This window comes from Leuciscus leuciscus (genome assembly GCF_965113295.1).
Source record: "Leuciscus leuciscus genome assembly, chromosome: 9".
NCBI classification, from domain to species: domain Eukaryota; kingdom Metazoa; phylum Chordata; class Actinopteri; order Cypriniformes; family Leuciscidae; genus Leuciscus; species Leuciscus leuciscus.
The window spans coordinates 8,034,950-8,059,888 of record NC_138733.1 but is presented as its reverse complement, the minus strand read 5'-3'; the positions used below and the strand labels follow the sequence as shown (position 1 = coordinate 8,059,888).

General features: G+C 36.5%; 2 protein-coding genes and 1 long non-coding RNA gene across 6 annotated transcripts in view; 2 read left to right on the top strand and 1 right to left on the bottom strand.

Annotated features, from left to right (window-relative positions):
• LOC309506329 (uncharacterized protein) overlaps positions 1-15,053 on the top strand; it is a 44,379-nt gene extending 29,326 nt beyond the window's left edge. The window contains exons 1-3 of one of the 3 annotated variants that reach the window (XM_082180183.1): positions 3,246-3,568; positions 7,840-8,085; positions 13,706-15,053. In XM_082180183.1, coding sequence (XP_082036309.1) covers positions 8,001-8,085; positions 13,706-14,778 — 1,158 coding nt within the window. In that variant the 5' untranslated portion in view covers positions 3,246-3,568; positions 7,840-8,000 and the 3' untranslated portion in view covers positions 14,779-15,053. Of the gene's footprint in view, positions 1-3,245; positions 3,592-7,839; positions 8,086-13,705 lie in introns of those variants that run through there. The other 2 variants (XM_082180185.1, XM_082180184.1) reach the window with 2 other exon arrangements.
• Positions 1-24,939, bottom strand: part of LOC309506480 — a 352,573-nt gene that overhangs the window by 157,320 nt on the left and 170,314 nt on the right. The window lies entirely within an intron of this gene.
• The window catches only part of LOC309506343 (uncharacterized protein), a 38,080-nt gene continuing 32,694 nt past the window's right edge, over positions 19,554-24,939 (top strand). Inside the window, exons 1-3 of one of the 2 annotated variants that reach the window (XM_082180213.1) lie at positions 19,554-20,019; positions 20,452-20,650; positions 21,013-22,509. In XM_082180213.1, coding sequence (XP_082036339.1) covers positions 20,566-20,650; positions 21,013-21,977 — 1,050 coding nt within the window. In that variant the 5' untranslated portion in view covers positions 19,554-20,019; positions 20,452-20,565 and the 3' untranslated portion in view covers positions 21,978-22,509. Of the gene's footprint in view, positions 20,020-20,451; positions 20,651-21,012; positions 22,510-24,939 lie in introns of those variants that run through there. The other variant, XM_082180212.1, reaches the window with a different exon arrangement.

Here is a 24,939-nt window from a genome sequence, read left to right as displayed (position 1 = left end):
TTTATATGATATTGCATTTCTGTCACGAGATCCTCCTAAATTACACAATGCGCTTTTAACGTACGACCTGAGGTAAAGTGTTCAGACTGCAGACTCAGCAACAATTTTATTTATTTGTACAGTACAATCATAACATAGTACAGACATTATCTTAATTCCATAGTGTCCTTAAACATAATAATATTGCTGGCCATAAACTGAGAAAGTGCGTGTCCGGTGTGCGATACCTCGAGTTGTCCTAGACACGACGCGTTTGCGACCCCCTTCAGCGTCTGATAAATGTCTTATCTTGTAGAATGCGCGCTCAGCACTGCAGCACTATTCATGGAGAACGCACGATCTTGAATTGGAAAGTGAAAGTAAAACATAAGCTCCCTGATGCGCGCAAATTAGTCTGCATACATTAGCCTGTCTCCCAATATCAAACCTTATGTGGCTCTGATCTCTGTTTTGGTCTCTGTTTGCACTTTGGATATTGAGAAAGTACTTTGATTATGGTTGCACTTGCACTTATTAATAAGACATTTTCCCCAGGTTTCACAAACAATTTTAAAGCCTAGTCCTAGACTAAAATGTAAGTCTGAGCTGTTCCAACTGAAATAAACTTGCACTGACTGATCTTAAAATATATCAGTGCCTTTGTTTTGTCTCAAGATGAACACCAGTAATGTTTTTTTTCTAAGCATGTTTATGAAAATTATTTAAATGTCCTAATTGCACTATGGACTAATCCTGGTTTAGGCTAAACCCTGTCTGTGAAACCGGGCCTTTATTTATTTTTGGTATGTTGTTTTTATTTCTATGTTCAATTTGTGGAAAGGAGTTCAATTTGGAGGTCACACACAGCCTCAATCAGAAGTTCTGGAAGCTCATAATTAATGTACAGTAAGGTCCAAAGAGACTCATGTTAAATCATACAGGAGAAAAGCCAGAGTTTGTGGCAAAACATTTTACAGTGCTTGTATATTGTTGTCTTTCAATGCATTTGATAAGTCATACTCATAAAGTAGAACTGAAATGACATTCATTGCAAGATTATTAGTTAAAACCTTTCAAATTGCACCTGCAGACTTTTTTTCCAGTCACGAATTTTCTCATTCAGGATTTCTATACAATTTTGTGCAAAAATCTTGTCTCTTCTCGTTCTCGTGAACCCAATCTCGTGTCTCGTCTCGTCTCATGAGATACGTGTCTCGTCACACCCCAATAATAAGTGATAGAGAAATGCATGTAAATTATCATAACCTTGTATATAACAGTATATGCAGATAACATTGTATAAATCATCATAATATAACTGTTTTAATCATATCATCAAGTGATTCAAGTGACAGAACTGACCTTTGCACATCAAATATGCATTATACTCAAACAGACAGATACTTGATGTCTTGTTTTCTTTGTTTTGATTTTCACATGTATCCTCCTTGATATGTTTCTAACAACTTAATACATTTATTTTTAATACCAGATGGAAGTGAAGGAGCAAAGACACAAACTAAGTGATGTAAAGAAACACTGTGACTTAAAAACTCAATGAACATAAGTCAAAAAGCTGCACACCACAGTTTCAGACAAAAAGGAGACCTTAATATACACATAACTACACCCAAGACCAAAATATGCATATATTTTATTTTCTGGCTAGACCACCTGTAATGTCTGTAATGTTTACTTTATGTATGTAATGCCATTTTTATCATTTTTTACACTATTTCATTGCATGAATTGATATTCAACAATATATACAGTGGTTGAAATAAAAGGCTGAATCACTAAACTTGTTATTATGTTATGGCCTTGTCTGAGCTCATTATAAAATCATATGACACAGCTTCTAACCCTGTTTCTTTGGGAAGTAAAACATTTAAATTATCTTAAATTATTCAAAATGCTATATAGGTGTTTTATAAGATAAAGCTTGTGTTCTGCAAATTAAAGTGTTCTGTGTCTTTTGGTGCCATCATCATTAAGAGGCATAAAATCACTTTCACAGACCTTTACCTGGACTGTTCCAGGCTGGTGGAATGACATTTTCAAGAAACTGCTGAAGGCACATCTTTTTCATCAGTACTTGACCCATTAATACTAACACTTACTAATCTATATCTATTTAATAAATTAATTTTTTTTTTTAAATCCTTGCTACGTGTACTGTGCTAGACTAACTGGGGCTAGTCACAGCAATTGCATTTTGTTGCCCTATTGTTGGTTTGATTGCTCTCCTCATTTGCAAGTCGCTATGGATAAAAGCGTCTGCTAAATTATTAAATGTTAAAACATTTCAAAGATCCTTGTGCTGAATTCTGTATCCAAAAATATATTTATGGTAGTATATAAACCAGGATAATATAGTAGTATAATGTAAATGACTCATGTGATACGGTGGTTTAATGCATCATTTTATTAGATCAACCAACTGCTGTATACCGATTCCGATAACTTCAAGAGCTCTCTAGCATTACAGCTAAATGTAGGAAACATAGTTTTCCTGACAAAGTGGAAAGTGAAAGCAACAAAGGAAAACAAACATCCACATAATCACAATTTCACACGGGAAAGATGTGGTCATGTTAAAAATGAAATCGCGTTAAAACAATGTTTCAGAAAAACTGATTGTCTCAATTAATGACATTGTGTCAGAACACAATATGAAGATGCCTTTGAAAAAGTGTAATACAAAACGTACAATATTAGATTTTGGGGAAAAAGTTTGAAAACTAGAAAACTACATATGTAGTGGTTTCACCTATGGACAGCGGCAGACCATCTGACCTGCACTTCCATTCACACACTCTGTTGCTGAGTTGACCTGTACTGTTGACCTTCCTTAATGGTGTGATTGTGTGAGGAACTGTTTGGAGTAGGGTAATCCCTATTTCTTAAAAACATTGTAGAAAACATGTTTGTCAACATTATTCTTTTCTTTTATAAAAAAAAATAAAAAAATAAAAAAATCACATAGATATATGAGACATGTGCCCCCTTTAAAATTAACACAAGTATTAACACAATAAACAGTCTAAATATATATATATATATATATATTTTTTTTTTTTTTTTTTTTTTTTTTAGGGGGTTTTACATAGAAAGCACATGTTTAATACATATTGTACACTAGGTTTTAGCCGTGTTAATATTTTCTGCACAGGTCATCAGAGTCTGGAAAAAGTCCATCTATGATATTATATTATATTATATTATATTATATCATTAATATTAATTATGATTTGATTATTAGTGTATTTGCTTCATAACAGTGCGGAGAGTTACTGAATGCGGCCCCTTTAAGAAACATAACAACGCGCGCACTGAGCATGCGCAGAAGAGGATGCGCGAGAGCCCTTTATATGTTTTATTTCGTCTCTCTTTTTTGTTGTTGTTGTTTCCTTTGACGTTATGTACTAGTCGATTACATTATGATCTCCTGTAAGTGTATGTTATTGTTATGTTAATGTTCTTGTTGAAACTTTAACCAGTTGAAGCTGAAAGTGACGCTGTTAACGATCGTGAATGAAGGAAAAATGTGGAATATTTTCTAAGGATGTCGTATATTTCCAGTCTTCAGGTCAGAGATGTTCTATTTATCATGTAAGAATTGATGTTTGTGTTGTCTAAATGTACAATGTTCGTAGTGGAACGTACAGAGAATTAAATATAGTCATTAAATTTGATCAGCCTCAATTCAGTCTACAATAACACTGTGTATGATTTTTGTTATCTTTGTTAGATTTCTGTTTAAGTCATGTATTATTTTTTTAAAAATTAACCTGTGACTCATTTCATCCTTATTAAATTTGGATTCCCATAAAAATTAACAACCTTAGAGCTGTTTTAAATGCTACTAATTGATAACCATATCAAAATGCTCTATATTTTCAAAAAAATCAAACACGTATGATATGGTCATTTAATTGAAGAAGTGTAATTATTAAAGTATTTCAACATAATCTCAGTAACCTTGAATTTGGCAGATCTGGGATCATCTGAACTTCAAAGTTGCACATATTCTCTCCGTGTGGAAAGAGTTTCACATACAGATCTCAATAATCATCTGCACCATCACTCTTTCAAATTTCATAGAAAAACCATATGTTTATATTGTGACAAAGGTTTCTCTGCACTGAAATCACATGAGCGACTTCATACTGGAGAGAAGCCGTACCTCCAAAAGTGTGCTCATTCAGATAAAAAACTTATTGATTAGCATATGTTTACTTCAAATATCTTTAGAAAGGAATATTTTTGTTGTATTTTTACCCAAAATAGGGTGATGTGAGCATTATAGAATTCTAAACTATCACGTGTACTTCAAGCCATTTTGGTTATTTTCGTAAAGATAAAGTATATTTTAATGCAATGCTAATCGACATAGCCTTTATCACTGTATAGAATACTAGACCTTATTCTATACAACCAAAAAAAACTACATATGAACATATATGAATCGCGATTCTATCTATTACCGATTTGCATCGATTCACAAATTTCAAATTTCAAAACTTGATTTTCTACAGTTTTACACTTCTTTAATTTGCAGTACTACTTAAATATTCCCTTCACCTTTCTAATATTGTGTTGGCCCCCTGTTTGCTGCCCATCAAGGTATGTACCCCACTAGACCCCTGAAGGTATACTGTGGTATCTGGCACCAAGATGATAGCAGCAGATCCTTTAAGTCCTGTAAGTTGTGAGGTGGGGCCTCCATGGATCTGACTTGTTTGTTCAGCACATCCCACAGATGCTTGATTGGATTGAGATCTGGGGAATTTGGAGGACAAGTCAACATCTCAAACTCGTAGTTGTGCTCCTCAAACCATTTCTGAACCATTTTTGCTTAATGGCAGGACGCATTATCCTGCTGAAAGAGGCCACAGCCACGAGGGAATACCGTTTCCATGAAAGAGTGTTACATAATATGTAACTTTCAAAATGCTCTATATTTGACCTAAACATATTTGAAGCACCATATCGTCGCTGTCCGATGAAAACCGCGTATGTCCATTTTGCCGATTTTGAGATTTTTCGACGGATAGAATGTCCAGGTTCATTTCCGTATACAGTATGCTTCACATATCTAAATGACCAATGAAAAGTTGTGAAATCATGTCATCTGATTTTCACGTATATCCATTTGGTGTCAAAGCTGTCAATCACGCCGCGTATCTCCCGCCCTGTGGAGGCATCTCGCCGGTCTAAAGCCCCGTTCACACTGCCAGCGATTTTGTCGCTGCATGTCGCTAGTCTCTGTACTGTGAAGTCGCTTGTGGGCGTTCATAGTGCTGTCGCTCTAATGTGACTGGTAGACTGCACGTCTGGCCATATCTATACAAAATACCATCACAAGTGATATATACAACTATATCATTTTAATTTGACTAGGATTTAGGCTCAAAAGAAACAGTATGCTGTTGGGAGAGTGTTTTTATATTACCACAGCAGTGTTCAGTGGATTAAATCATTTAGCCTACTGGATTAACGATCGATCAATCAACAGATTAACTCATACTGTCATACATTACTAAAACGTCATTCGAATTTGACAAATAATCAATTTTCTTGTCCCTAATAGTCAACATAATGCAGGGGAAACTGTAAAATGATCTGCAGCAGTGCTAAACTTGCATTATAATTACAACACTCGAACTAAATGTGTGAATTAAACTCACTGAGACTGTCGATAGTTTATTTTCCATGCATCATTTTATTATATCCATGTATGTGGTTACAGTCAAATCATATAAAACAGTGAAATCGCCCTCGAACTCCTGTCTTGCCTGCACTCGAGACGGTGACGTGAGCTGAGCTCCTCTGAAAGTCTTCTTTCCTATTGGTTGTCGCTCGCGAAAATCGCTTCTCATTTGCATAAAGTTGAAATTTCTGAACTTTTGTCGCGCGTCTCCTGTCGCTTGACACGCCCACATTCTGTCGCCAACGGTCACTGTCGCTCGTGTCGCCGGAAGTCGCCAGCGCTCCATTGAAATGAATGGGATCATGTCGCTTTGTCGCTGCGTGTCGCTGGCAGTGTGAACGGGGGCGTCTGCTCAGCATTGGATAGCCGAATAACTCTGTGAGGTAAAGTATCAGCAAACGTTTGTTTTTGACAACTGTTCAAGTTTATTATATATTCGCAATATATTCACAACTGTTATTTACCGGTAAATGGTCTAGACGAAGTAATTGTCACTTTTTATTGTGGAGATGTTCACGCACGGGTCTGTTAACTTAAGCAATACTTTTAAGGTAGTCTAATATTTTCCTGACTAATAAATTACTGACACAGTAAAGGGTAGATTTAAATAAAGAATAACGAATTTTAAATAAAGAAAAACTAAATTTAAATAAAGAAAAAAACGAAATTTAAAAAAACAAAAAATGAAATTTAAATAAAGAAAAAACGAAATTTAAATAAAGAAAAATGACATTTAAATAAAGAAAAAACGAAAATTAAATAAAGAAAAACCCGAAATTTAAATAAAGAAAAACTAAATTTAAATAAAGAAAAACTAAATTAAGTTAAATTAAAAACGAGATTAATTTAGATTGATAATGGGTAAAAAGGCTAATAGCCTACATGTTGGGTCCGTGTACTTTTTCGTTCATTCATTATTCTATTTCGGAATGAAAGATGAAATGTAAAAAAAAGGGTGCAGCTTGTTTTTTTGTTTTAAAGAAAAAAACAGAAATGGCTGTATTTTTTTGTACATAGCATAGCCTACTTTGTTATGATTTTAGTATCATAATGATTAATAAATGCACGCACAATTATCCGTGAACTTGATTTGAAGCCTTTCAACTTGTGTGTGCAAAATGCAGAATTAAATGAATGTGCAGCAATTTGTACAAATAGAGTCTGTAGGTCTACTATACTGTTAAAAGTATGAAAAGTGAACAGCACGAGTAATAGGATGCACAATTTGAGACGGGTCAAACATGATTTTGACCACTTCATTAAGTTTGGTTTTGTAGAAAACCTTTCTTTAAAGTGAATTTCGTTTTGTATAAATTGTATCTTAATTTTAATAAATTTTTCATCAACCAATTGCCTGGAGTGGATTTAATAAATAAGAAGCAAATATATAGCAGACAATATAATCATGGAGGCGCCCGCGCGGTCACTTGCATTGCACGTTAACTGGAGCGCATCTCATCCTAACTTAACGAAACTCAGTGTATGCCTCACACAGACATGAGAAATACATCAAATACACAAAGCTTGAAAAGTCTTTAAACGAAATAATTCAAAACGAAAAGAAAAAGGCTCTCTGATTATGTATGATTATATGATCATATAGCCTAGCCTATTTTGTGAATTGTTCATTCCCGGTTGGCACACATTTTGCTGCCCTTACAAAAGTGCCGCTCTAGGCAATTGCCTAGTTCGCCTATATGGACGCGCCGGCCCAGCAATGAGTGTTGATTCATTGTCCCTTCATAGTTTGCAAGAGACATTTAATAAACTGAGACGTAGGCTATTTAATAAACTGAGCGTAGCCTATTCATCTGTCAATATGAAACGCGACTTGGCCATTCTAATTAATGATCGGAAGAACGCGTATCGACCACCGTTACTGTAAAATATGCACGTATGTCCATTTAAACTCGATTTTGGTCAAATGTGGATTATATCATTACACTGGCAAGAATATGGTTACATTTAAAGATGCCGTACCAAGTATGACAATGCTACGTTCAACTGCTTTTGAAATTACGGTGTTTTTTTCACTTCCTGAAAAGTAACCGTTTTGGACATACGTGAGTTTCATCGGGCAGCGACGATATGTGTTTCCTGTTAAAATAATCCAGTATCAGTTTTTAACTTGTCTTTGATTTTTCCAGATCTGGTCCTGTGGGTGTCATCACAAAGTGATCCCAGTTCACACCTGCAGTGAAGCCCCTCTCACAACAATTCACCAATAAATACTGGGAATATTCCCATCATCCTACGAGAGAAGTACAAACTCCAGGAGTAGCAGCTGAAATCTGTGTGACTGTTAAAGATGGAGTTTATTAAAGAGGAGATTGAAGACATGAGTGATCCAGAACCATCCAGAATAAAACATGAAGATACTGAGGAACAAATAGGTTGGTGTTCATTCTTGATTCTTCATTGTTGACTGCTTTAGTAGCTCTGAAATAATAAGCAGTAAAATGATGATAAATGATAGAGAAATGCATCTGAATGATCATAACCAGTGGTGGACAAAGTAAACAAATCAATACTTGATAAAATTAAATAAAAAAATAAAAATTAATAAATTAAAATGTTCTAGAACAAAGGGTTCTAAATGGGTCCTAGAGACTCACTAATCTCTAATAATTACCATCTCTACAATTGTGCCAAATTTCATAATTTTATCATGTTAAGTTCATAGGGCTGCCATAGACTCCCATTCGAGAAGAAAAATAATAGTGCGGAAAACTAACGGATACAATAGGGTCAACAGCCCCTTCGGGTTGACAAAGAATATAAATACAGACGTCAATGCACAAGATTTTAAGAAGAACAATATGCAAATATACTAGTTTTATATAATTTGTGGAAGATGCATGGGCATTAATTTTTGTTATTTTAATGTTATGTTTAGAGATGTTTTTTTTAACTAAAACCTACCCCGTTGAGACGGTGATGTGGAGTGTGGACATTTCTGCATTCAAGCATTACAGTGGGCTGCCTTAAACAGCTCACCTTTTTACAACAGATTTTGTTCACAAAGAACTGACAGTCATGACCTAAATATGATTTATAATAATCAATCCTAAAATTTGGCATTTGTAGCTTACTTTTCACCCCATCGGTCGTGCTTGTACTCAAGTCTAGAGGATCTCTCGGTTCTTGGCTAATATTCAGTCAGACTTGTGAATTCAGTTAACTGGAGACTCGCTCTAAACGGATCATTCGGTGAGTTGTTGACTCGAGAACAGCTGCGATCAGATCAGTCTAATTCGCAAATGAATAGTACGGTGTGATTTGCGAACTGATTTAACAGACTTACGAATCGGACACCGCTGTCGCGTCTTGGAGCATGTGAAGATTTCTTCAGTTCAAAGTAACGAGGAACGAGATGTTTTTTAGGAATTGTAGTGGCGTAAAAAGTATGATATTATGCTTAAGAATGTAGTAAAGTAAAAGTTTCTTAAAATAAAAACTCCAGTAAAGTACAAATACTTGACAAATGTACTTAAGTACTGTTGCTGTCCACCACTGATCATAACCCAGTTTTAATTATATTAACAAGTGAATCACAAAGCTGACCTTTGCACATCAAATATACTCCGAACAAAATTATAAACGCAACACTTTTGTTTTTGCCCCCATTTTTCATGAGCGGAACTCAAAGATCTAATACTTTTTCTATGTAAGCAAAAGGCCTATTTTTCTCAAATATTGTTCACAAATCTGTGTAAATCTGTGTTAGTGAGCACTTCTCCTTTGCTGAGATAATCCATCCACCTCACAGGTGTGGCATATCAAGATGCTGATTAGAAAGGATGATTATTACACAGGTGTGCCTTAGGCTGGCCACAATTAAAGGCCACTCTAAAATGTGCAGTTTTACTGTATTGGCGGGGTCTGGGGGGTCAGAAAACCAGTCAGTATCTGATGTGACCACCATTTGCCTCACGCAGTGCAACACATCTCCTTCGCATAGAGTTGATCAGGTTGTTGATTGTGGCCTGTGGAATGTTGGTCCACTCCTCTTCAATGGCTGTGCAAAGTTTCTGGATATTGGCAGGACCTGGGGCCCGTTCTTCGTACGTCGCTAACTCACTTAGCTGGATTTGATTGTTGGCGATTAGGCATGATCTTGGATTGTTTGGTTCTTCGACGCTCATCCTGAACTTGCTGTCATAGCAACAGGTGCGCAATCTAAACCCTGCTCGCGAGCAGGCTTATTTCATGTTAACAGGATTAGACTGCGGCTTCATAAGCGGAGCTGATACGGGAAGTCTTTCTGAGATATATCTTTTTTTCTCGTGACTCGTGAGATTGTCGTTTACATTATTAATTTGTTGGAAACGCAGATTTATTTTTGACTTGTCGGAGTCGGGCTTTAACTACAGCACAAACTGTTTGCATTGCCCTAAGATTATTTGTGAGTGGCTCTTTCCTTTACACTATTGGAGATGCGGAGAACTTGATGGAAAGTGCTGTCTGTCTTGTCATTCGGAGTTTACCTGGCGCTTTTAGGTTTAAAAAACAGTTTTAGTTTTTTTTGTGGCATTTCCAAGCCACTTAAGACCCAATGTTGTAAAGCAGTTTTTTTAGGCTATCATAATTTTTTATGAAGATCATGCAATCATGACCATGCCGATTACAGATATGCCACTCAGGCTTCACTAACGTGATTGGTACCATATATAGCTAGACCATAGACTGCCATCAAGGCCTCAATGAAGGGGATTATGTGAACAGAAAGGGGGTTCACAATGTAAATGTGCTGCCCAGTTACTTTTGTGATTCTTAATATTCCAGATTAGTAATATTATATCAAATTAAAAAAAGGCAGTTGACTAAAATCTTCCATATCACAAATGTGAAAGCAAAATGGCCAGGATCTGTGCATGACTTAAGAATTTTCAGAGATTCACATTTATTGAAAGTGGTAAGGAAAGTTCCACAATTAAATATCAACCTCACTGTATTACATACACTTATGCTGATCCTAACAGAACTGCATTTTCTCATCGGTGATTATGACATGTTCCTGCCTGCAGACAGGTGTTTTATGACCCCATTCCCTGACCCAAACCAGTTACAATGCAGCTCTAGCCAGGACAAGGGCACACAATGAAATGAACTTAAAGGGAAGATTTCAGTGTCTGAAAAGTCTGAGGGTTGCACACCTGACAGGGCCTGTGACATTGTTGCATGTGCCATATTACACAACATTGCCAAAAAAACCAAACACTTTTCATTAAATGTTTAATAAAAGACAAATATGCTTAGTTTCTTGAGTTTTATTTCAATTGTTCTTTGTAAAGAAAAGCCAGTGGTCAAGTGCCTGCAACAAGAGATATTAGACACATGCCTCATGCAACAAATAAAAAGGAAAAGTTGGCTACTGCCCACCTGTAGGCCTATGTCTCCTCTGTCTGTGCAGACTCTTCTGTAGGCCTTTCTGTAGATGTGGAATCCTGCAACTTATATTGCAGCCATAAAGCATACAAGTATAAATTAAGTAAAGTTATGTATGCACTTGCAGGTAGGCTAGTTCCTCCACATGACAGTTATCTGAGAGGGTTTATTCACTGTCCAGTGCAATGGAAACAAATGGACATTACAAAGTATTATACTTTCTTTACTTTGGAAAGTTAGAAAATGTCCACTTACTGCACATATTTCAGCCACCACTTTATTGGGAACAGATACAAGTGTTGGTGTATTATGTAAAGGTGCACAAAAGAGGATAAAAAATAAAAAATATTTTTACATTAACATAAGTTAAAAGCAATTCATCATTACTCAAGATTTAACAGTTGAAATGACTATAGTATACGGCCTTAATTTAATGCAGCAAAAAATATTTTACAGTGTAGGTTACTAAGATCTTTTTTTTTTTTTTTTGCCTTTTTCTGGGTTGCTTTTAAACAGACAACCATTTATTTAACAGTGCCTTTTATAAAAGAGACTATAATATAGGCTAACTAAAAATTACCATTATGTAGAATATTTTTGTACTTCACTTTTATTTGTTTCGATGTTCTAGTGTGGTGACTCTGACATTACAATGAACAAAGTAATTATGCAATTATTAAAATACAAATATATAGGCTAATAACGTGATAAAATACATCTAACATGGCCACTTCTAATGGATTTAAATTGTCTGCTACTTTTTACCAGCCCTCTCTCCTGGCTTTTGCAGACTTTGAGGTGTTCCCTGGCGTTTTAATTAAACATTAAAATTCCGAATAAACTTGGACTATTAGTTCTTGCTCTGCTGAGAAAAAAACTGAGCCCGCCCTTTGGCCACGCTGAGCAGCCAATAGCAGCGTTGCTGATCAATGTTTCTACTATCGATACATATCCCCTTTTAAACCAGCGCATGAACGCGCAATTATCTCACTAACTCAATCCAGCGATACTAATCATATCCGACAAGTGTGTTCGAAGAACCTAATTAGCCAGATCATGATTACCACGATGATATCATCTTGGATGTCTCATTAGATCTCGGATGTTTTAAGCAACGTACGAAGAACGGGCCCCTGGAACACGCTGTCTTATACGCCGATCCAGAGCATCGCAAACATTGTTCAATGGGTGACATGTCCGGTGAGTATGCTGGCCATGCAAGAACTGGGATGTTTTAAGCTTCCAGGAATTGTGTACAGATCCTTGCAACATGGGGCCAAGCATTATCATGCTGCAACATGAGGTGATGGTCGTGGAGGATTGGCACAACAATGGGCCTCAGGATCTCATCACGGTATCTCTGTGCATTCAAAATGAAATGCACCTGTGCCCATACCATAACCCCACCGCCACCATGGGCCACTCGATCCACAACGTTGACATCAGCAAACCGCTCATCCACACAACGCCATACACGCAGTCTGCCATTTGCCTTGTACAGTGAAAACCGGGATTCATCCGTGAAGAGAACACCTCTCCAAAGCGCCAGACGCCATCGAATGTGAGCATTTGCCCACTCAAGTCGGTTATGACGACGAACTGCAGTCAGGTCGAGACCCCGATGAGGATGACGAGCATGCAGATGAGCTTCCCTGACAGTTTGTGCAGAAATTCTCTGGTTATGCAAACCGATTGTTGCAGCAGCTGTCCGGGTGGCTGGTCTCAGACGATCTTGGAGGTGAAGATGCTGGATGTAAAGGTCCTTCGTACTTCCGCTCAATTTCAGTTCGCTTCAGTACTCAGTCTGAGATAGCGACCTGTCTATCAGTTTTCCTCCGGCCTGAAAACAGCCGGCCAATCAACGAACAGAGGGCGGGCTGAGAGCCGTGACGTAGACGCTGATTGTACCGTGGATGCGTAGATTTACTTCACATAATCTGCAAAAGTCGTTCACAGCCATGTTCACTCCGGTATTTCGCTCAATGGTTTTGTTTTCGCATCATACATGTGTTTACAGTGGAAGTTAGATGCGGCTGAGCCAGCGCATAACACACGTCATAACCAAACGTTATGTGATTGGCTTACGGGTAACCAATGATTTTAAACTTCAGACAAGCTAAGTAGCAGAGTTTGGTATTACCAGGCTATTGGGAGGCGGCTTATGGTAGAGAAATGAACATTCAATTCACGGGCAATGGCTCTGGTGGACATTCCTGCAGTCAGCATGCCAATTGCAATTCCCTCAAAATTTGCGACATCTTAGAGTGGCCTTCTATTGTGGCCAGCCTAAGGCACACCTGTGCAATAATCATGCTGTCTAATCAGCATCTTATGCCACACCTGTGAGGTGGATGGATTATCTCGGCAAAGGAGAAGTGCTCACTAACACAGATTTAGACAGATTTGTGAACAATATTTGAGAGAAATAGACCTTTTGTATACATAGAATACATTAGATCTTTGAGTTAAGCTCATGAAAAATGGGGGCAAAAACAAAAGTGTTGCGTTTATAATTTTGTTCAGTGTACATTTATACAGACAGGTGTCTTGTTTTCTGATAAATGTTTTTAATTTGAACATTTAACCTCATTGAACTGATTCTAACTGCTTAATACGTTTTTTTAGACCAGATAAAAGTGGAGCAAAGACCGAAACTAAATGACATGAAGAAACACGGTGACTTCAAAACTCAAGGAACAAAAGCCCAAAAGCTGCACTCCTGCTCTCAGTGTGGAAAGAGTTTCCAAATTAAAGCAAAGCTTAACAGACACATGAGAATTCATACTGGAGAGAAACCGTACACATGCCCTCAGTGTGGAAAGAGTTTTTCTCAAGCATCTGATCTCAGTGTTCATCTGCTCCGTCACTCTGGAGAAAAAACATTTAACTGTGATCAGTGTGGTAAAGGTTTTATTTCATCATCAAATCTAAAACAACACCTGAAAGTTCATTCAAATGAGAGGCCTTATGTGTGTTCTTTTTGTGGAAAGAGTTTTTCACGACTGGACTGTTTTAAAGTGCACCAGAAAACGCATAATGAAATGAGAGATCATGTGTGTTGTGACTGTGGGAAGAGTTTTACTACAACTGGCCATTTGAAACAGCACCAGAGAATTCATACTGGAGAAAGGCCTTACCACTGCACTCAGTGTGGAAAGAGTTTCACAAATAAAGGATATCTTAACAAACACACAAGAATTCACACTGGAGAGAAACCGTATACATGCACTCAGTGTGGAAAGAGTTTTTCTCGAGCATCAACTCTCAGTAATCATCTGCAAATTCACTCTGGAGAAAAACCATTTAACTGCGACCAGTGTGGTAAAGGTTTTATTTCATCATCAAATCTAAAACAACACCTGAAAGTTCATTCAGATGAGAAGCCTTATGTGTGTTCTGTCTGTGGCAAGAGTTTTTCACGGCTGGATCATTTGAAAGTGCATCAGAAAACACATGATGAAGTGAGAGATCATGTGTGTTGTGACTGTGGGAAGAGCTTTACTACAAATTGCCATTTGAAACAGCACCAAAGAATTCATACTGGAGAAAGACCTTACAAGTGCTCTTATTGTGACAAGAGTTTCACACATTCTGGAAACCTAAATTCACACGAGCGACTTCATACTGGAGAGAAGCCGTACACTGTATTCAGTGTGCGAAAAGTTTCAAACATTTATCAAGCCTTCTCACTCGTATAAAAAAATATTGCACATGAGTTACAATTGTTTTCATGTCAAATACTTCACAAGTAAACTGTGTGAGATAAAAAAAAAAAAGGTGTAATTTAAAAATGTAGTAATTTAGAAAACTAAAAAGACTTGATAAATAAAATCATTGGCAGTTTATTTCTGTCAGGAATTATTGTGTGCTAAATATGTCTATTGAATTGGATATATTCATGTAATTTAATTGTTTACTAAGTTTACTAAATAGTCTTCTGCTAGTACATGCAAAAAATAAAACAGAAACAACATATCTTCTTGATTGATTTAATGAACACAGACAAGAAGTTATAGTTTTAATCACATTAATGAGTATAAACATTCTATATTAATACTGTGATAAATATGTTTGGGATGTACAGTATTATTGTACATCCCAGTACAGTATCTTCAAAGTGTTTGCTTTTAAATGTACCTAGAGTTTTTACAGACCTGTGGAAAACTGCATTTTCCTATCATGGAATAATTTGCAAAAAGATTTAAAACTAGACAAATTGGTGTCTATCTTGTGTGTTTGGAGGGTGATGTTAGTTGATAACATGTTGCAAGACACTCTTTTAAAATCTGGCCATAATTTGTAATGTTAATATTTTAATGTTTATGTAAACAAAAAGTGCATATTGATGCTAATTTTATTTGTTATTTGCTGGTTTTCGACATAAAACTTAGTACTAATTAATTAGTACTTTTTGAACAGAATTCTGTGATAACCGTGATCGTTTTTGTCACTATAATCATGAAATGAAATGTTCATGCCATTTCATCTCTAGTTATGATCAACTATGATCAACTTAAACTATAATTATGTTTTTACAGTATAATATGCAAAGTAAAATTTTCTATAAAATTAATTTCTGATTCTGTTCTTTTCTCTGACATTTAAGGGTGACATATATAGGCCTACAAAAACCCTTTTAGGTCTAAAACAGTTTGAATAGTTGTTAATATGAGAGTTATGAGACATTATTTAAGAGATTTAAGTACTGTATTACATGAGTAGCCACTTTCACTTTCATCTCTGCCACTTTCATTTTTAAAAAGTAGCTCTCAAATGAAAAAAGGTTGGAGACCCCTGGCAAATGAACTGCTGCACCCTTACAAGAAGAGGGCGGAGCTACAACAGCTTGTGTGTGTGTGAGTAGCTTGCAGACACACACTGAAATGTCAGAAACTGTTCTGCCTTTTATGTTTAAACTGGAGTTGGATAATGATGGAGAGATCCAAGAAGAAGTGACAACATGTAAAATGCAACAGGACGTTTCTGAATGGTTAGTTAATGAATGTATGTAGCTAATGTGGAGTTAATTATCTTCAAGTCATTAATTAGCATATTCTGTCATGATAATCTATAAATCGCTCGTGTGGGAACTGTTGTAAGATGCCATGCTATTGCATTTGTATTACGGACTGTATTGTAATAAATGTGAAAAGATGGATGTGACAGCTTGAACAGACTCACAAATGTGCTCGACTACAACAACTCTATTAGGCCGCTGTCAGTAGCCTAAAAGAGGCCTAGAAATAGGGTTTCGTTCCACCAAGTGGGGCACTAATTTTTCTTTTGCTCAATATGTTCAACGTTAATAAAAGGTATCCAAGAAAAAAGTTCTCCACGCATTTTCCTGCAGTTAATGAGAAAAGTGTATTTATTGGCGCACTATATTGATTGCGTATTGAGACGTCTAAAACGGTTGAGCTCGATTTTCAACCAATCAGCATCGAGAATGTAAGTAGGTCACAGCCGAAATCAAGCCAATATCACTACGCACATGTAAACAGAGGAGGACGTAAGCAGCGCATCTTCATCTGATAGCGGCGATCAAGCTCGATTAACACCCGTAAAGTGTATTCTTCATGTCGGAAAAGATGGTGGGAAAGGTCCGCAGCCCTTTACTGAAGTCCGATGGGAAAAAATCAAGCAATGTGCGTAGGAATGGCTCAAAACGTCGGACACTACGGAGCTAACGTTAGCTATTGCTAATAAACATGTTGCCCTCCTAGACAAACTGGTCTCTGATGTCCCAACAACTACGGGTTTCACCCGGCCTGATATCGGCGTTTTATAAAAAAAAAAAAAATGTGTATGTGCGTGATGGGTAGGTTAAGGGGTCGGGTTAGTGTGTGTGTGTGTCTGTGTGTGTGTGTGAGAGAGAGAGAGATGGGTAGGTTTAGGGGTCGGGTTAGTGTGTGTGTGTGTGTGTGTGTGAGAGAGAGAGAGATGGATAGGTTTAGGGGTCAGGTTAGTGTGTGAGTGTGTGTGAGGAGAGAGAGATAGGCCGCTGTCAGTAGCCTAAAAGAGGCCTAGAAATAGGGTTTCGTTCCACATATTTAATATCAGAAATATATATGAGATTCCTTAGGAAAAAGTTCTCCACACACAATCTTGCAGTTTTTGAGAAAAATTATGCTAAAGGTGCCCATTTTGAAAAAAAGGGAAAACATAGGGAATTTTGCACTTTCAAACCTGTTATCATATAAACCAAAAAATGCCGAATTACCACTTGAAGTACAAAATAAAATGTTGAAATTTTAAAACAGTTTGAAATGTGTGATATACCTGAAGTTGCTATCTAGGGACAGAAAACATGATAAGATTATCAAGAAAACTTCTACTGTAACATTAACATCCCAATTACTTCTCATTATGTTGTTCCAATTCAAAGGTAATATTTGAGGTAAAATCTGAATAACAAATAGAATTAAGCCAAAATATAATAACCGAGCTGCCAACTCTCACGCATTCACCGTGAGACTCACGCAATTGACACTTTTCACACGCTCTCACACCACACATCCATTCTCAGGAAAGCCATTTATTGACCATAATATAGACACGTAAGATGGCTAGAAAAAGAGCTATAGAGAGTATTTTGCTAAATATGTGTACTATATTACATATTTATTATATTTGTACTTATATCATTAAATAAAGTTGTTATTATAATAAAAAACACATTATATTTAATTTGAGTTATTTTTAACCTTAAATAATACTACCAGCTGATAGGGCTGTCTGTGTGTAGCCTATTTTTCTTGAGAAAAATGAACGCCTATCTTGTGTACCTAATATTTATCCAAATGAGTCAACATTAAATCAAATCACAAGAATTGAATTGAAATCGTGAAATTTCTTTAAGAAATTTGTAAAAAAAAAAAAAAACTTAGCTTACCAGAAATTGTACCATATAAACATTGTAACATGTTGTCAAAATTCAGTTTAGTTACTAAAATGTTTTGACAATCACAATACACTTATTGTGATGCAAGTTTTTTTTTTGCAAACCCCCCCCCCCAAATCTCACTCCAAGTTAAACTCAAAAGTATACAAAGAAAACACTTTTAAAAATAACACATTTAATGGTGAATTGTTAATTTGCATACACGAGCAGTAACTGCACTACATGTACATATTCACAGGAATGATTATTGTAAACAAGATTTAATTTTGATTTATTTATTTACCTACCCATCTCTCTCTCACACACACACTAACCCAACCCCTAAACCTACCCATCTCTCTCACACACACACACACACACACACACACACACACACACACACACACACACACTAACCCAACCCCTAAACCTACCCATCTCTCTCTCTCTCTCTCTCTCTCTCTCTCTCTCTCTCACACACACACACACACACACACACACATTAACCCGACCCCTAAACCTACCCATCTCTCTCTCTCTCTCTCTCACACACACACTAACCCGACCCCTTAACCTACCCATCACGCACATACACACAAGTCAAGCGTGTTTTTGTTTTTGTTTTTTTTTGTCTATAAAACGCTGATATCAGGCCGGGTGAAACCCGTAGTTGTTGGGACATCAGAGACCAGTTTGTCTAGGAGGGCAACATGTTTATTAGCAATAGCTAACGTTAGCTCCGTAGTGTCCGACGTTTTGAGCCATTCCTACGCACATTGCTTGATTTTTTCCCATCGGAGTTCAGTAAAGGGCTGCGGACCTTTCCCACCATCTTTTCCGACATGAAGAATACACTTTACGGGTGTTAATCGAGCTTGATCGCCGCTATCAGATGAAGATGCGCTGCTTACGTCCTCCTCTGTTTACATGTGCGTAGTGATATTGGCTTGATTTCGGCTGTGACCTACTTACATTCTCGATGCTGATTGGTTGAAAATCGAGCTCAACCGTTTTAGACGTCTCAATACGCAGTCAATATAGTGCGCCAATAAATTACAATTTCTCATTAACTGCAGGATAATGCGTGGAGAACTTTTTGCTTGGATACCTTTTATTAACGTTGAACATATTGAGCAAAAGAAAAATTAGTGCCCCACTTGGTGGAACGAAACTGAACGATACAGCTCACGTACAGCGGCCTATATCTCTTCTCAACATGGACTCACCCCCTTTGTTGCATTTTCCCGGGGGCTGGGTTTATGTAAAGGTTAGGGTTTGTGATGTCACTAACCCGGGAGGATGCTCGTGTAGCCCTAATCAGTCGTTAAAAAGCGATTTATGTAAAATAAAATATCTCCCTTTGCTTTGAACTTTGAGCATTGTAACTTTGCAGATGTTTTTTATGCTCAAACAGCAACATTACACACTAACTAAAAAAAATAAAAAATAAAAATGAAATCATAATCAACCACCCCTTTAACTTTCTCCACTCTAGCGACGGCTCTGCATGTAATTTAGTTATGCAGGAATATGCGGCCCCTTTAAGAAAAATGACACCGCGCGTAGTGAGCATGCGCAGAAGAATGTAGGGTGGGTTGCTGAGAGGAGCAACGCATTCAGTTCGAGGCTGTTTTTTTAGAAGAAAGAAAAAAAGAGTATTCGGTTGCCTCTTGCCTGAGCGATCTTTTTTATGTGTAAATATATACGAAGCCAAAGCAACTGTCTTCATCTTATGTGTATGGTGATTTTGTCAGAAGACGTCTCGATTATAATTAAGGATTTTTGTGAAGAGCAGCTGCTTGACTGCTGGTTAACATGAATGGGTCTCGTTTCAGTCACTATTTAATATTCTTCCCGTTGTCTGACAACAGAAACATAAAAATATAGAGATAAAAACTAGTTTATTTTAAAGGGCTGACAGCCAGCAGAATGCAAATACGATGCAATGGCGCCGTCGATATGCTGATTTTGCATAAGGTTATCTAACGATCGTGAAATTCGTGAATGAAGGACAAACGTGGATTATTTTCTTCGGATGCCGTATATCTCCAGTCTGCAGGTGAGAGATGTTACCAGATTACAGAGTTTAACATAAAACAACTTAGAGTTTACGTGTTTAAGTACTAATGTAATGAAATGCGCGTTGTGTTTCCTGGTTTATAATTACTTAGAGTAATGTTGGCAGAGTTTTTCACAGACTCTGTTTCAGTCTGTTGTTGACAGCAATAAAATGTGCTTAATGTTCCACTTTACAGAAGATCTCAGACATCACTATAATGAATGAGATGAAAACTGAACTTTTGGAGACTAAGCAGCTTGATGTCTCTGCTATTTCTGTCAGACTTTGGACAACAATTAAACAAACCTTGTTTTATGTTCAATTAATATCTAACTTAATCCAATTTCTCTATATTTCCATTGGTAATCAGATATGTTCAATTAATTTAAATGATTGTAAAGTAATTCAGTAACTTCTCTTTGAATTTGGCAGATCTGGTGTCCATCCCACAACAATTCACCAATACATACTGGGAATATTCCCATCATCCTACAAGAGAAGGACAAACTCCAGGAGTAGCAGCTGAAATCTGTGTGACTGTTAAAGATGGAGTTTATTAAAGAGGAGATTGAAGACATGAGTGATCCAGAACCATCCGGAATAAAACATGAAGATACTGAGGAACAAACAGGTTGGTGTCCATTCTTGATTCTAAATTATTGACTGTTGAGAAACAAATTTAACAGATTTAAGATATAGAAGTGCGTCTAAATCAGGGTTTCTCAAACTCAGTCCTGGAGGGCCACTGTCCTGCACAGTTTAGCTCCAACCCTGATCAAACACACCGGTTCAAGCTAATCAATGTCTTCAGGATCACTAGAAACTCACAACTAGGTGTGTTTGATCAGGGTTGGAGCTAAACTGTACAGGACAGTGGCCCTCCAGGACCGAGTTTGAGAAACCCTGGTCTAAATGATCATGATCTTGCATAGCTGTTGTCATCCAAAAATGTTCACTTGAACTGTTCTTAAACCACATGATTTTTTATTTTAGACTGGGTGGAAGTGAAGCTAGGACATAAACTGGATGAAGGTGAGGAGGAACATTGTACAGAGTACATCTGCTCTCAGTGTGGAAAGAGTTTTTCTCAAACATCAACTCTCAGTAATCATCTGTGTGTTGACTATGAAGAAAAACCATTCAACTGTGATCAGTGTGGTAAAAAGTTTAATTCATCATCACATCTAAAAAAACACCTGAAAGTTCATTCAGATGAGAAGCCTCACTTGTGTTCTCTCTGTGGAAAGAGTTTTTCACGGCTGGATCATTTTAAACAGCACCAGAAAATACATGATGAAGTGAGAGATCATGTGTGTGGTGAGTGTGGGAAGAGCTTTACTAGAGATGACTATCTGATAAGGCACCAAAGAACTCACACTGGAGAAAAACCTTACAAGTGCTCATATTGTGACAAGAGTTTCACTCAGTCTGGACACCTGAAAGTGCATGAGCGAGTTCACACTGGAGAAAAGCCACACCAGTGTACTCTGTGTGGAGAGAGTTTCAAAAATGCAACAGGTCTTAGCAATCATCTGTTCATTCATTCTGGAGAAAAACCATTTAACTGTGTTCAATGTGGGAAAGATTTTCATTCATCATCAAATCTTAAAAAACACCTGAAAGTTCATTTAGATGAGAGGCCTTATGTGTGTTCTGTTTGTGGAAAGAGTTTTTCAAGAAGGGAAAATTGCAAACGGCACCAGAAAACACATAATGAAGTGAGAGATCATGTGTGTTGTGACTGTGGGAAGAGCTTTACTACATCTGGTGATCTGAAACGGCATCAAAGAACTCACACTGGAGAGGAACCTCTCAAGTGCTCATATTGTGACAAGAGTTTCACTCAGTCTGGAAACCTGAAATTACATGAGGGAGTTCATACTGGAGAGAAGACGTACTACTGTACTGAGTGTGAGAAGAGAGTTTTAGACATTTACCAAACTTTCTCACACATATGAAAAAAAAAAAATTTGCGAGCCTGTCAAATACCTCAGAGGTACAATGTGAGAAAATATAGTTTTTGCTTAATTTTGTGAATTTGGCGAAAAGGTTGGAAAAACTAGAAAGACTTAAGAGTTGAAGCTTCACCAGTCAACAATTCTTACAGTTTAAATACAATAATTTTTGTTTTTTTTCTGTCAGGGTGGATTGTGTGCTAAATAGGTCTTTCTTGAATTAGATTCATGTCATTTTCATATTTACTAAGTGTACTAGATTGTGTTCGGATAGTTCATGTAATATGAGAAATAAAACAGAAAACATCTTGTGTTGATTGGTCTATTTAATGAACACAGAGAATGAGTTATATAGTTTTAATCACATTAAAGAGTTTTTCATCATTCTTTCTTAATACTGTGATGAATATGTTTGGGATGTACAGTATCATTGACAATCACATGATCAGATCTTGTATCATACAAAGAGGCTGGAGTTCATTTTTATTCTTCATTATTGACTGCTGAAGAACAATAAAGTACCAAAGCTTCTGTTGACCAGATTTTGATGTAGGGCTCCATATTTACCCGTTTGATTTGTTCATTTATATGTCAGTCAGAAATGATTAGCCACATTTCCACTGTCAGTCCTGTGTGAGCGAGGACTATTAACAGATATCAAATTAGATTTTATTGTTGTTTCACATAAAATAACATGTGATAAGCATCCCTTTTATTTGTGGTCAGGGGACTGCACAAAACAACTCTTTCAGGCTTTTAGTTGAAAAAAAAAAAGTGCACATATAGAAAAAAATATATACATGTTATGAGTTTGTCACATTTCTTCAGTAAGAATGATAATTTCTATAAGTTTACACTAAAATGTTTCTCACTATACTGTTACTGTTTCCTGTCACACATGGGCAGAAATGCCATAAAATAACAAAAATGCACTCTTATTTCAAGATATAGGGGCAAAAAATCCCTGCAATGAGTTTTACTGTGTTTTTAACTCCCTGCCATTGAAGGAAATTTCTGGCGGAGTATATTTATGCTGTAGCGCCACCGTCGAACAAACTGAATCACTGTTAGTAATGCAGGACTGAATGAATGTTAAATAGCCATTTAACAAGTGATATAATAATGTATCATTACTGCTTAGCTAAAGAAATTTAAGTTGAAAATTCAACAGTTAAAGCATGAAATAAGGTACCACAAATCAGTGAATTTGAATTTACAGTGGGTATATTATCAGTCATGCAATTTTTTGTAACCATTTAAAAAAAGAAAAAAACAGCCATTTATATCAATGCGATTCAGAATGAAGGCCATAAAACGAATGTTTCCCACTAGAGGGAGCCACAGGACAGTAACATCTTAGTTCAAAGACTGAAAATTGTTCAATAAATTGACTTGTAAACAATTGCATATAAATGTATTATAGTTTCAAAAAGTTTACAAAAATGATGATTTCCAAAAAACATATTACCCATAATTCTTTTTTTATCTTAATTTTAATCCTAATAATATTGATAACATATTTGTCAAGTTGCAGACATGACTGAATGTATGTCCAATTGAAGAAGATACATATTATGTGTCTATTTTAATATAGTAGCCTACATAAATTAATACTTCCATAAAGAGACACTTGAAGACTCATATTTAATAGTTGGAAAGAGACATGTCCATTGTATAACGATATCATCTACACAAGCCATTGTGCTTGAACCCCGATGATCGTCTTGATGGATTGTTTCATTTACCTTCTGTGCCGGTCTCCACACCACTTTAGTGACAGGACTTTGAAAATGTCGAGAACGGTCCAATCACATGAAGCCAAAATATATGAAAACAATATTGATTTACTAAAATCAAATGTGCATCCCAAGGACAATCTGAAACAAGCCAATTAGAGCTCAGCCTCAAGTCGCATGCGTTTCATACTAAATGCAATTTAGATTTTTTTTTTTAATAGGTGCTAACATGACTACCAGGAAGAATAGTATGACTAAATAATGTTATTTCGTAATTATTTTGCATATATATTTAATATATAATTTAATATATATTTCAGACTGGAATTGCTGACGACTCGTTATGGCAGTTCAAAATTCTTTAAGATTCTTCTTAATTATTTAAGAAGACAATATCTTTATTACCAAGTGACACGTCAATCTTTAAAACTTTGCAGACCTTTTACATTCACAAACAGCTATAACACATTGTCTGAAAGGTAATATTCGAAAAAGCATAATAGACCATATTCACATCAGCGCCATGTTTTTTTTTAACAGGAATGAAAGCGAGGCTGTGAGGGATAGACATGCATCATTTCAGTGCGCTGTTATATAATGTGCTTTTGGATCGTTCTGCTGACAAAACACTGCGGACATATCTTTCCAAATGATTTCAGTAGACAAAAAACTCCAGACAATATAAGCTGTGGAAAATTATAAGTGATCTAGGAGCTTTATAAAGCTTTTTACAGCAGACTCCATTGAAAACTCTGTCTAAAACACAGTCCATCCCTCATAGCCTCGCTTTCATACCTGTCATGGCGCTGCTCTGAATACGGTCTAGTTCCCTGTTTCCACCTCATTAATTATGGTGAGGTCATTAGTGTCAACAGGCTGAGACAATCGCCAGTGTGCTATTATTATGGAGAAAACTGATCCTAGACCAGCAGTTATGAGAGTTATTTTTCTCTCTTAAGAGCTATAAAATACGGAAGCCCTGAACCACAACGTAAAAAAAAAAAAAAAAAATTATGTAAAAAAAAAATGCTATCATTTCGAGATTAAAGTCGAAATGTTTCGAGATTAAAGTCGAAATGTTTCGAGATTAAAGTCGAAATGTTTCGAGATTAAAGTCGAAATGTTTCGAGATTAAAGTCGAAATGTTTCGAGATTAAAGTCGAAATGTTTCGAGATTAAAGTCGAAATCTTTCGAGATTAAAGTCTTCCGTAGAAGTTATGTGTTTGCT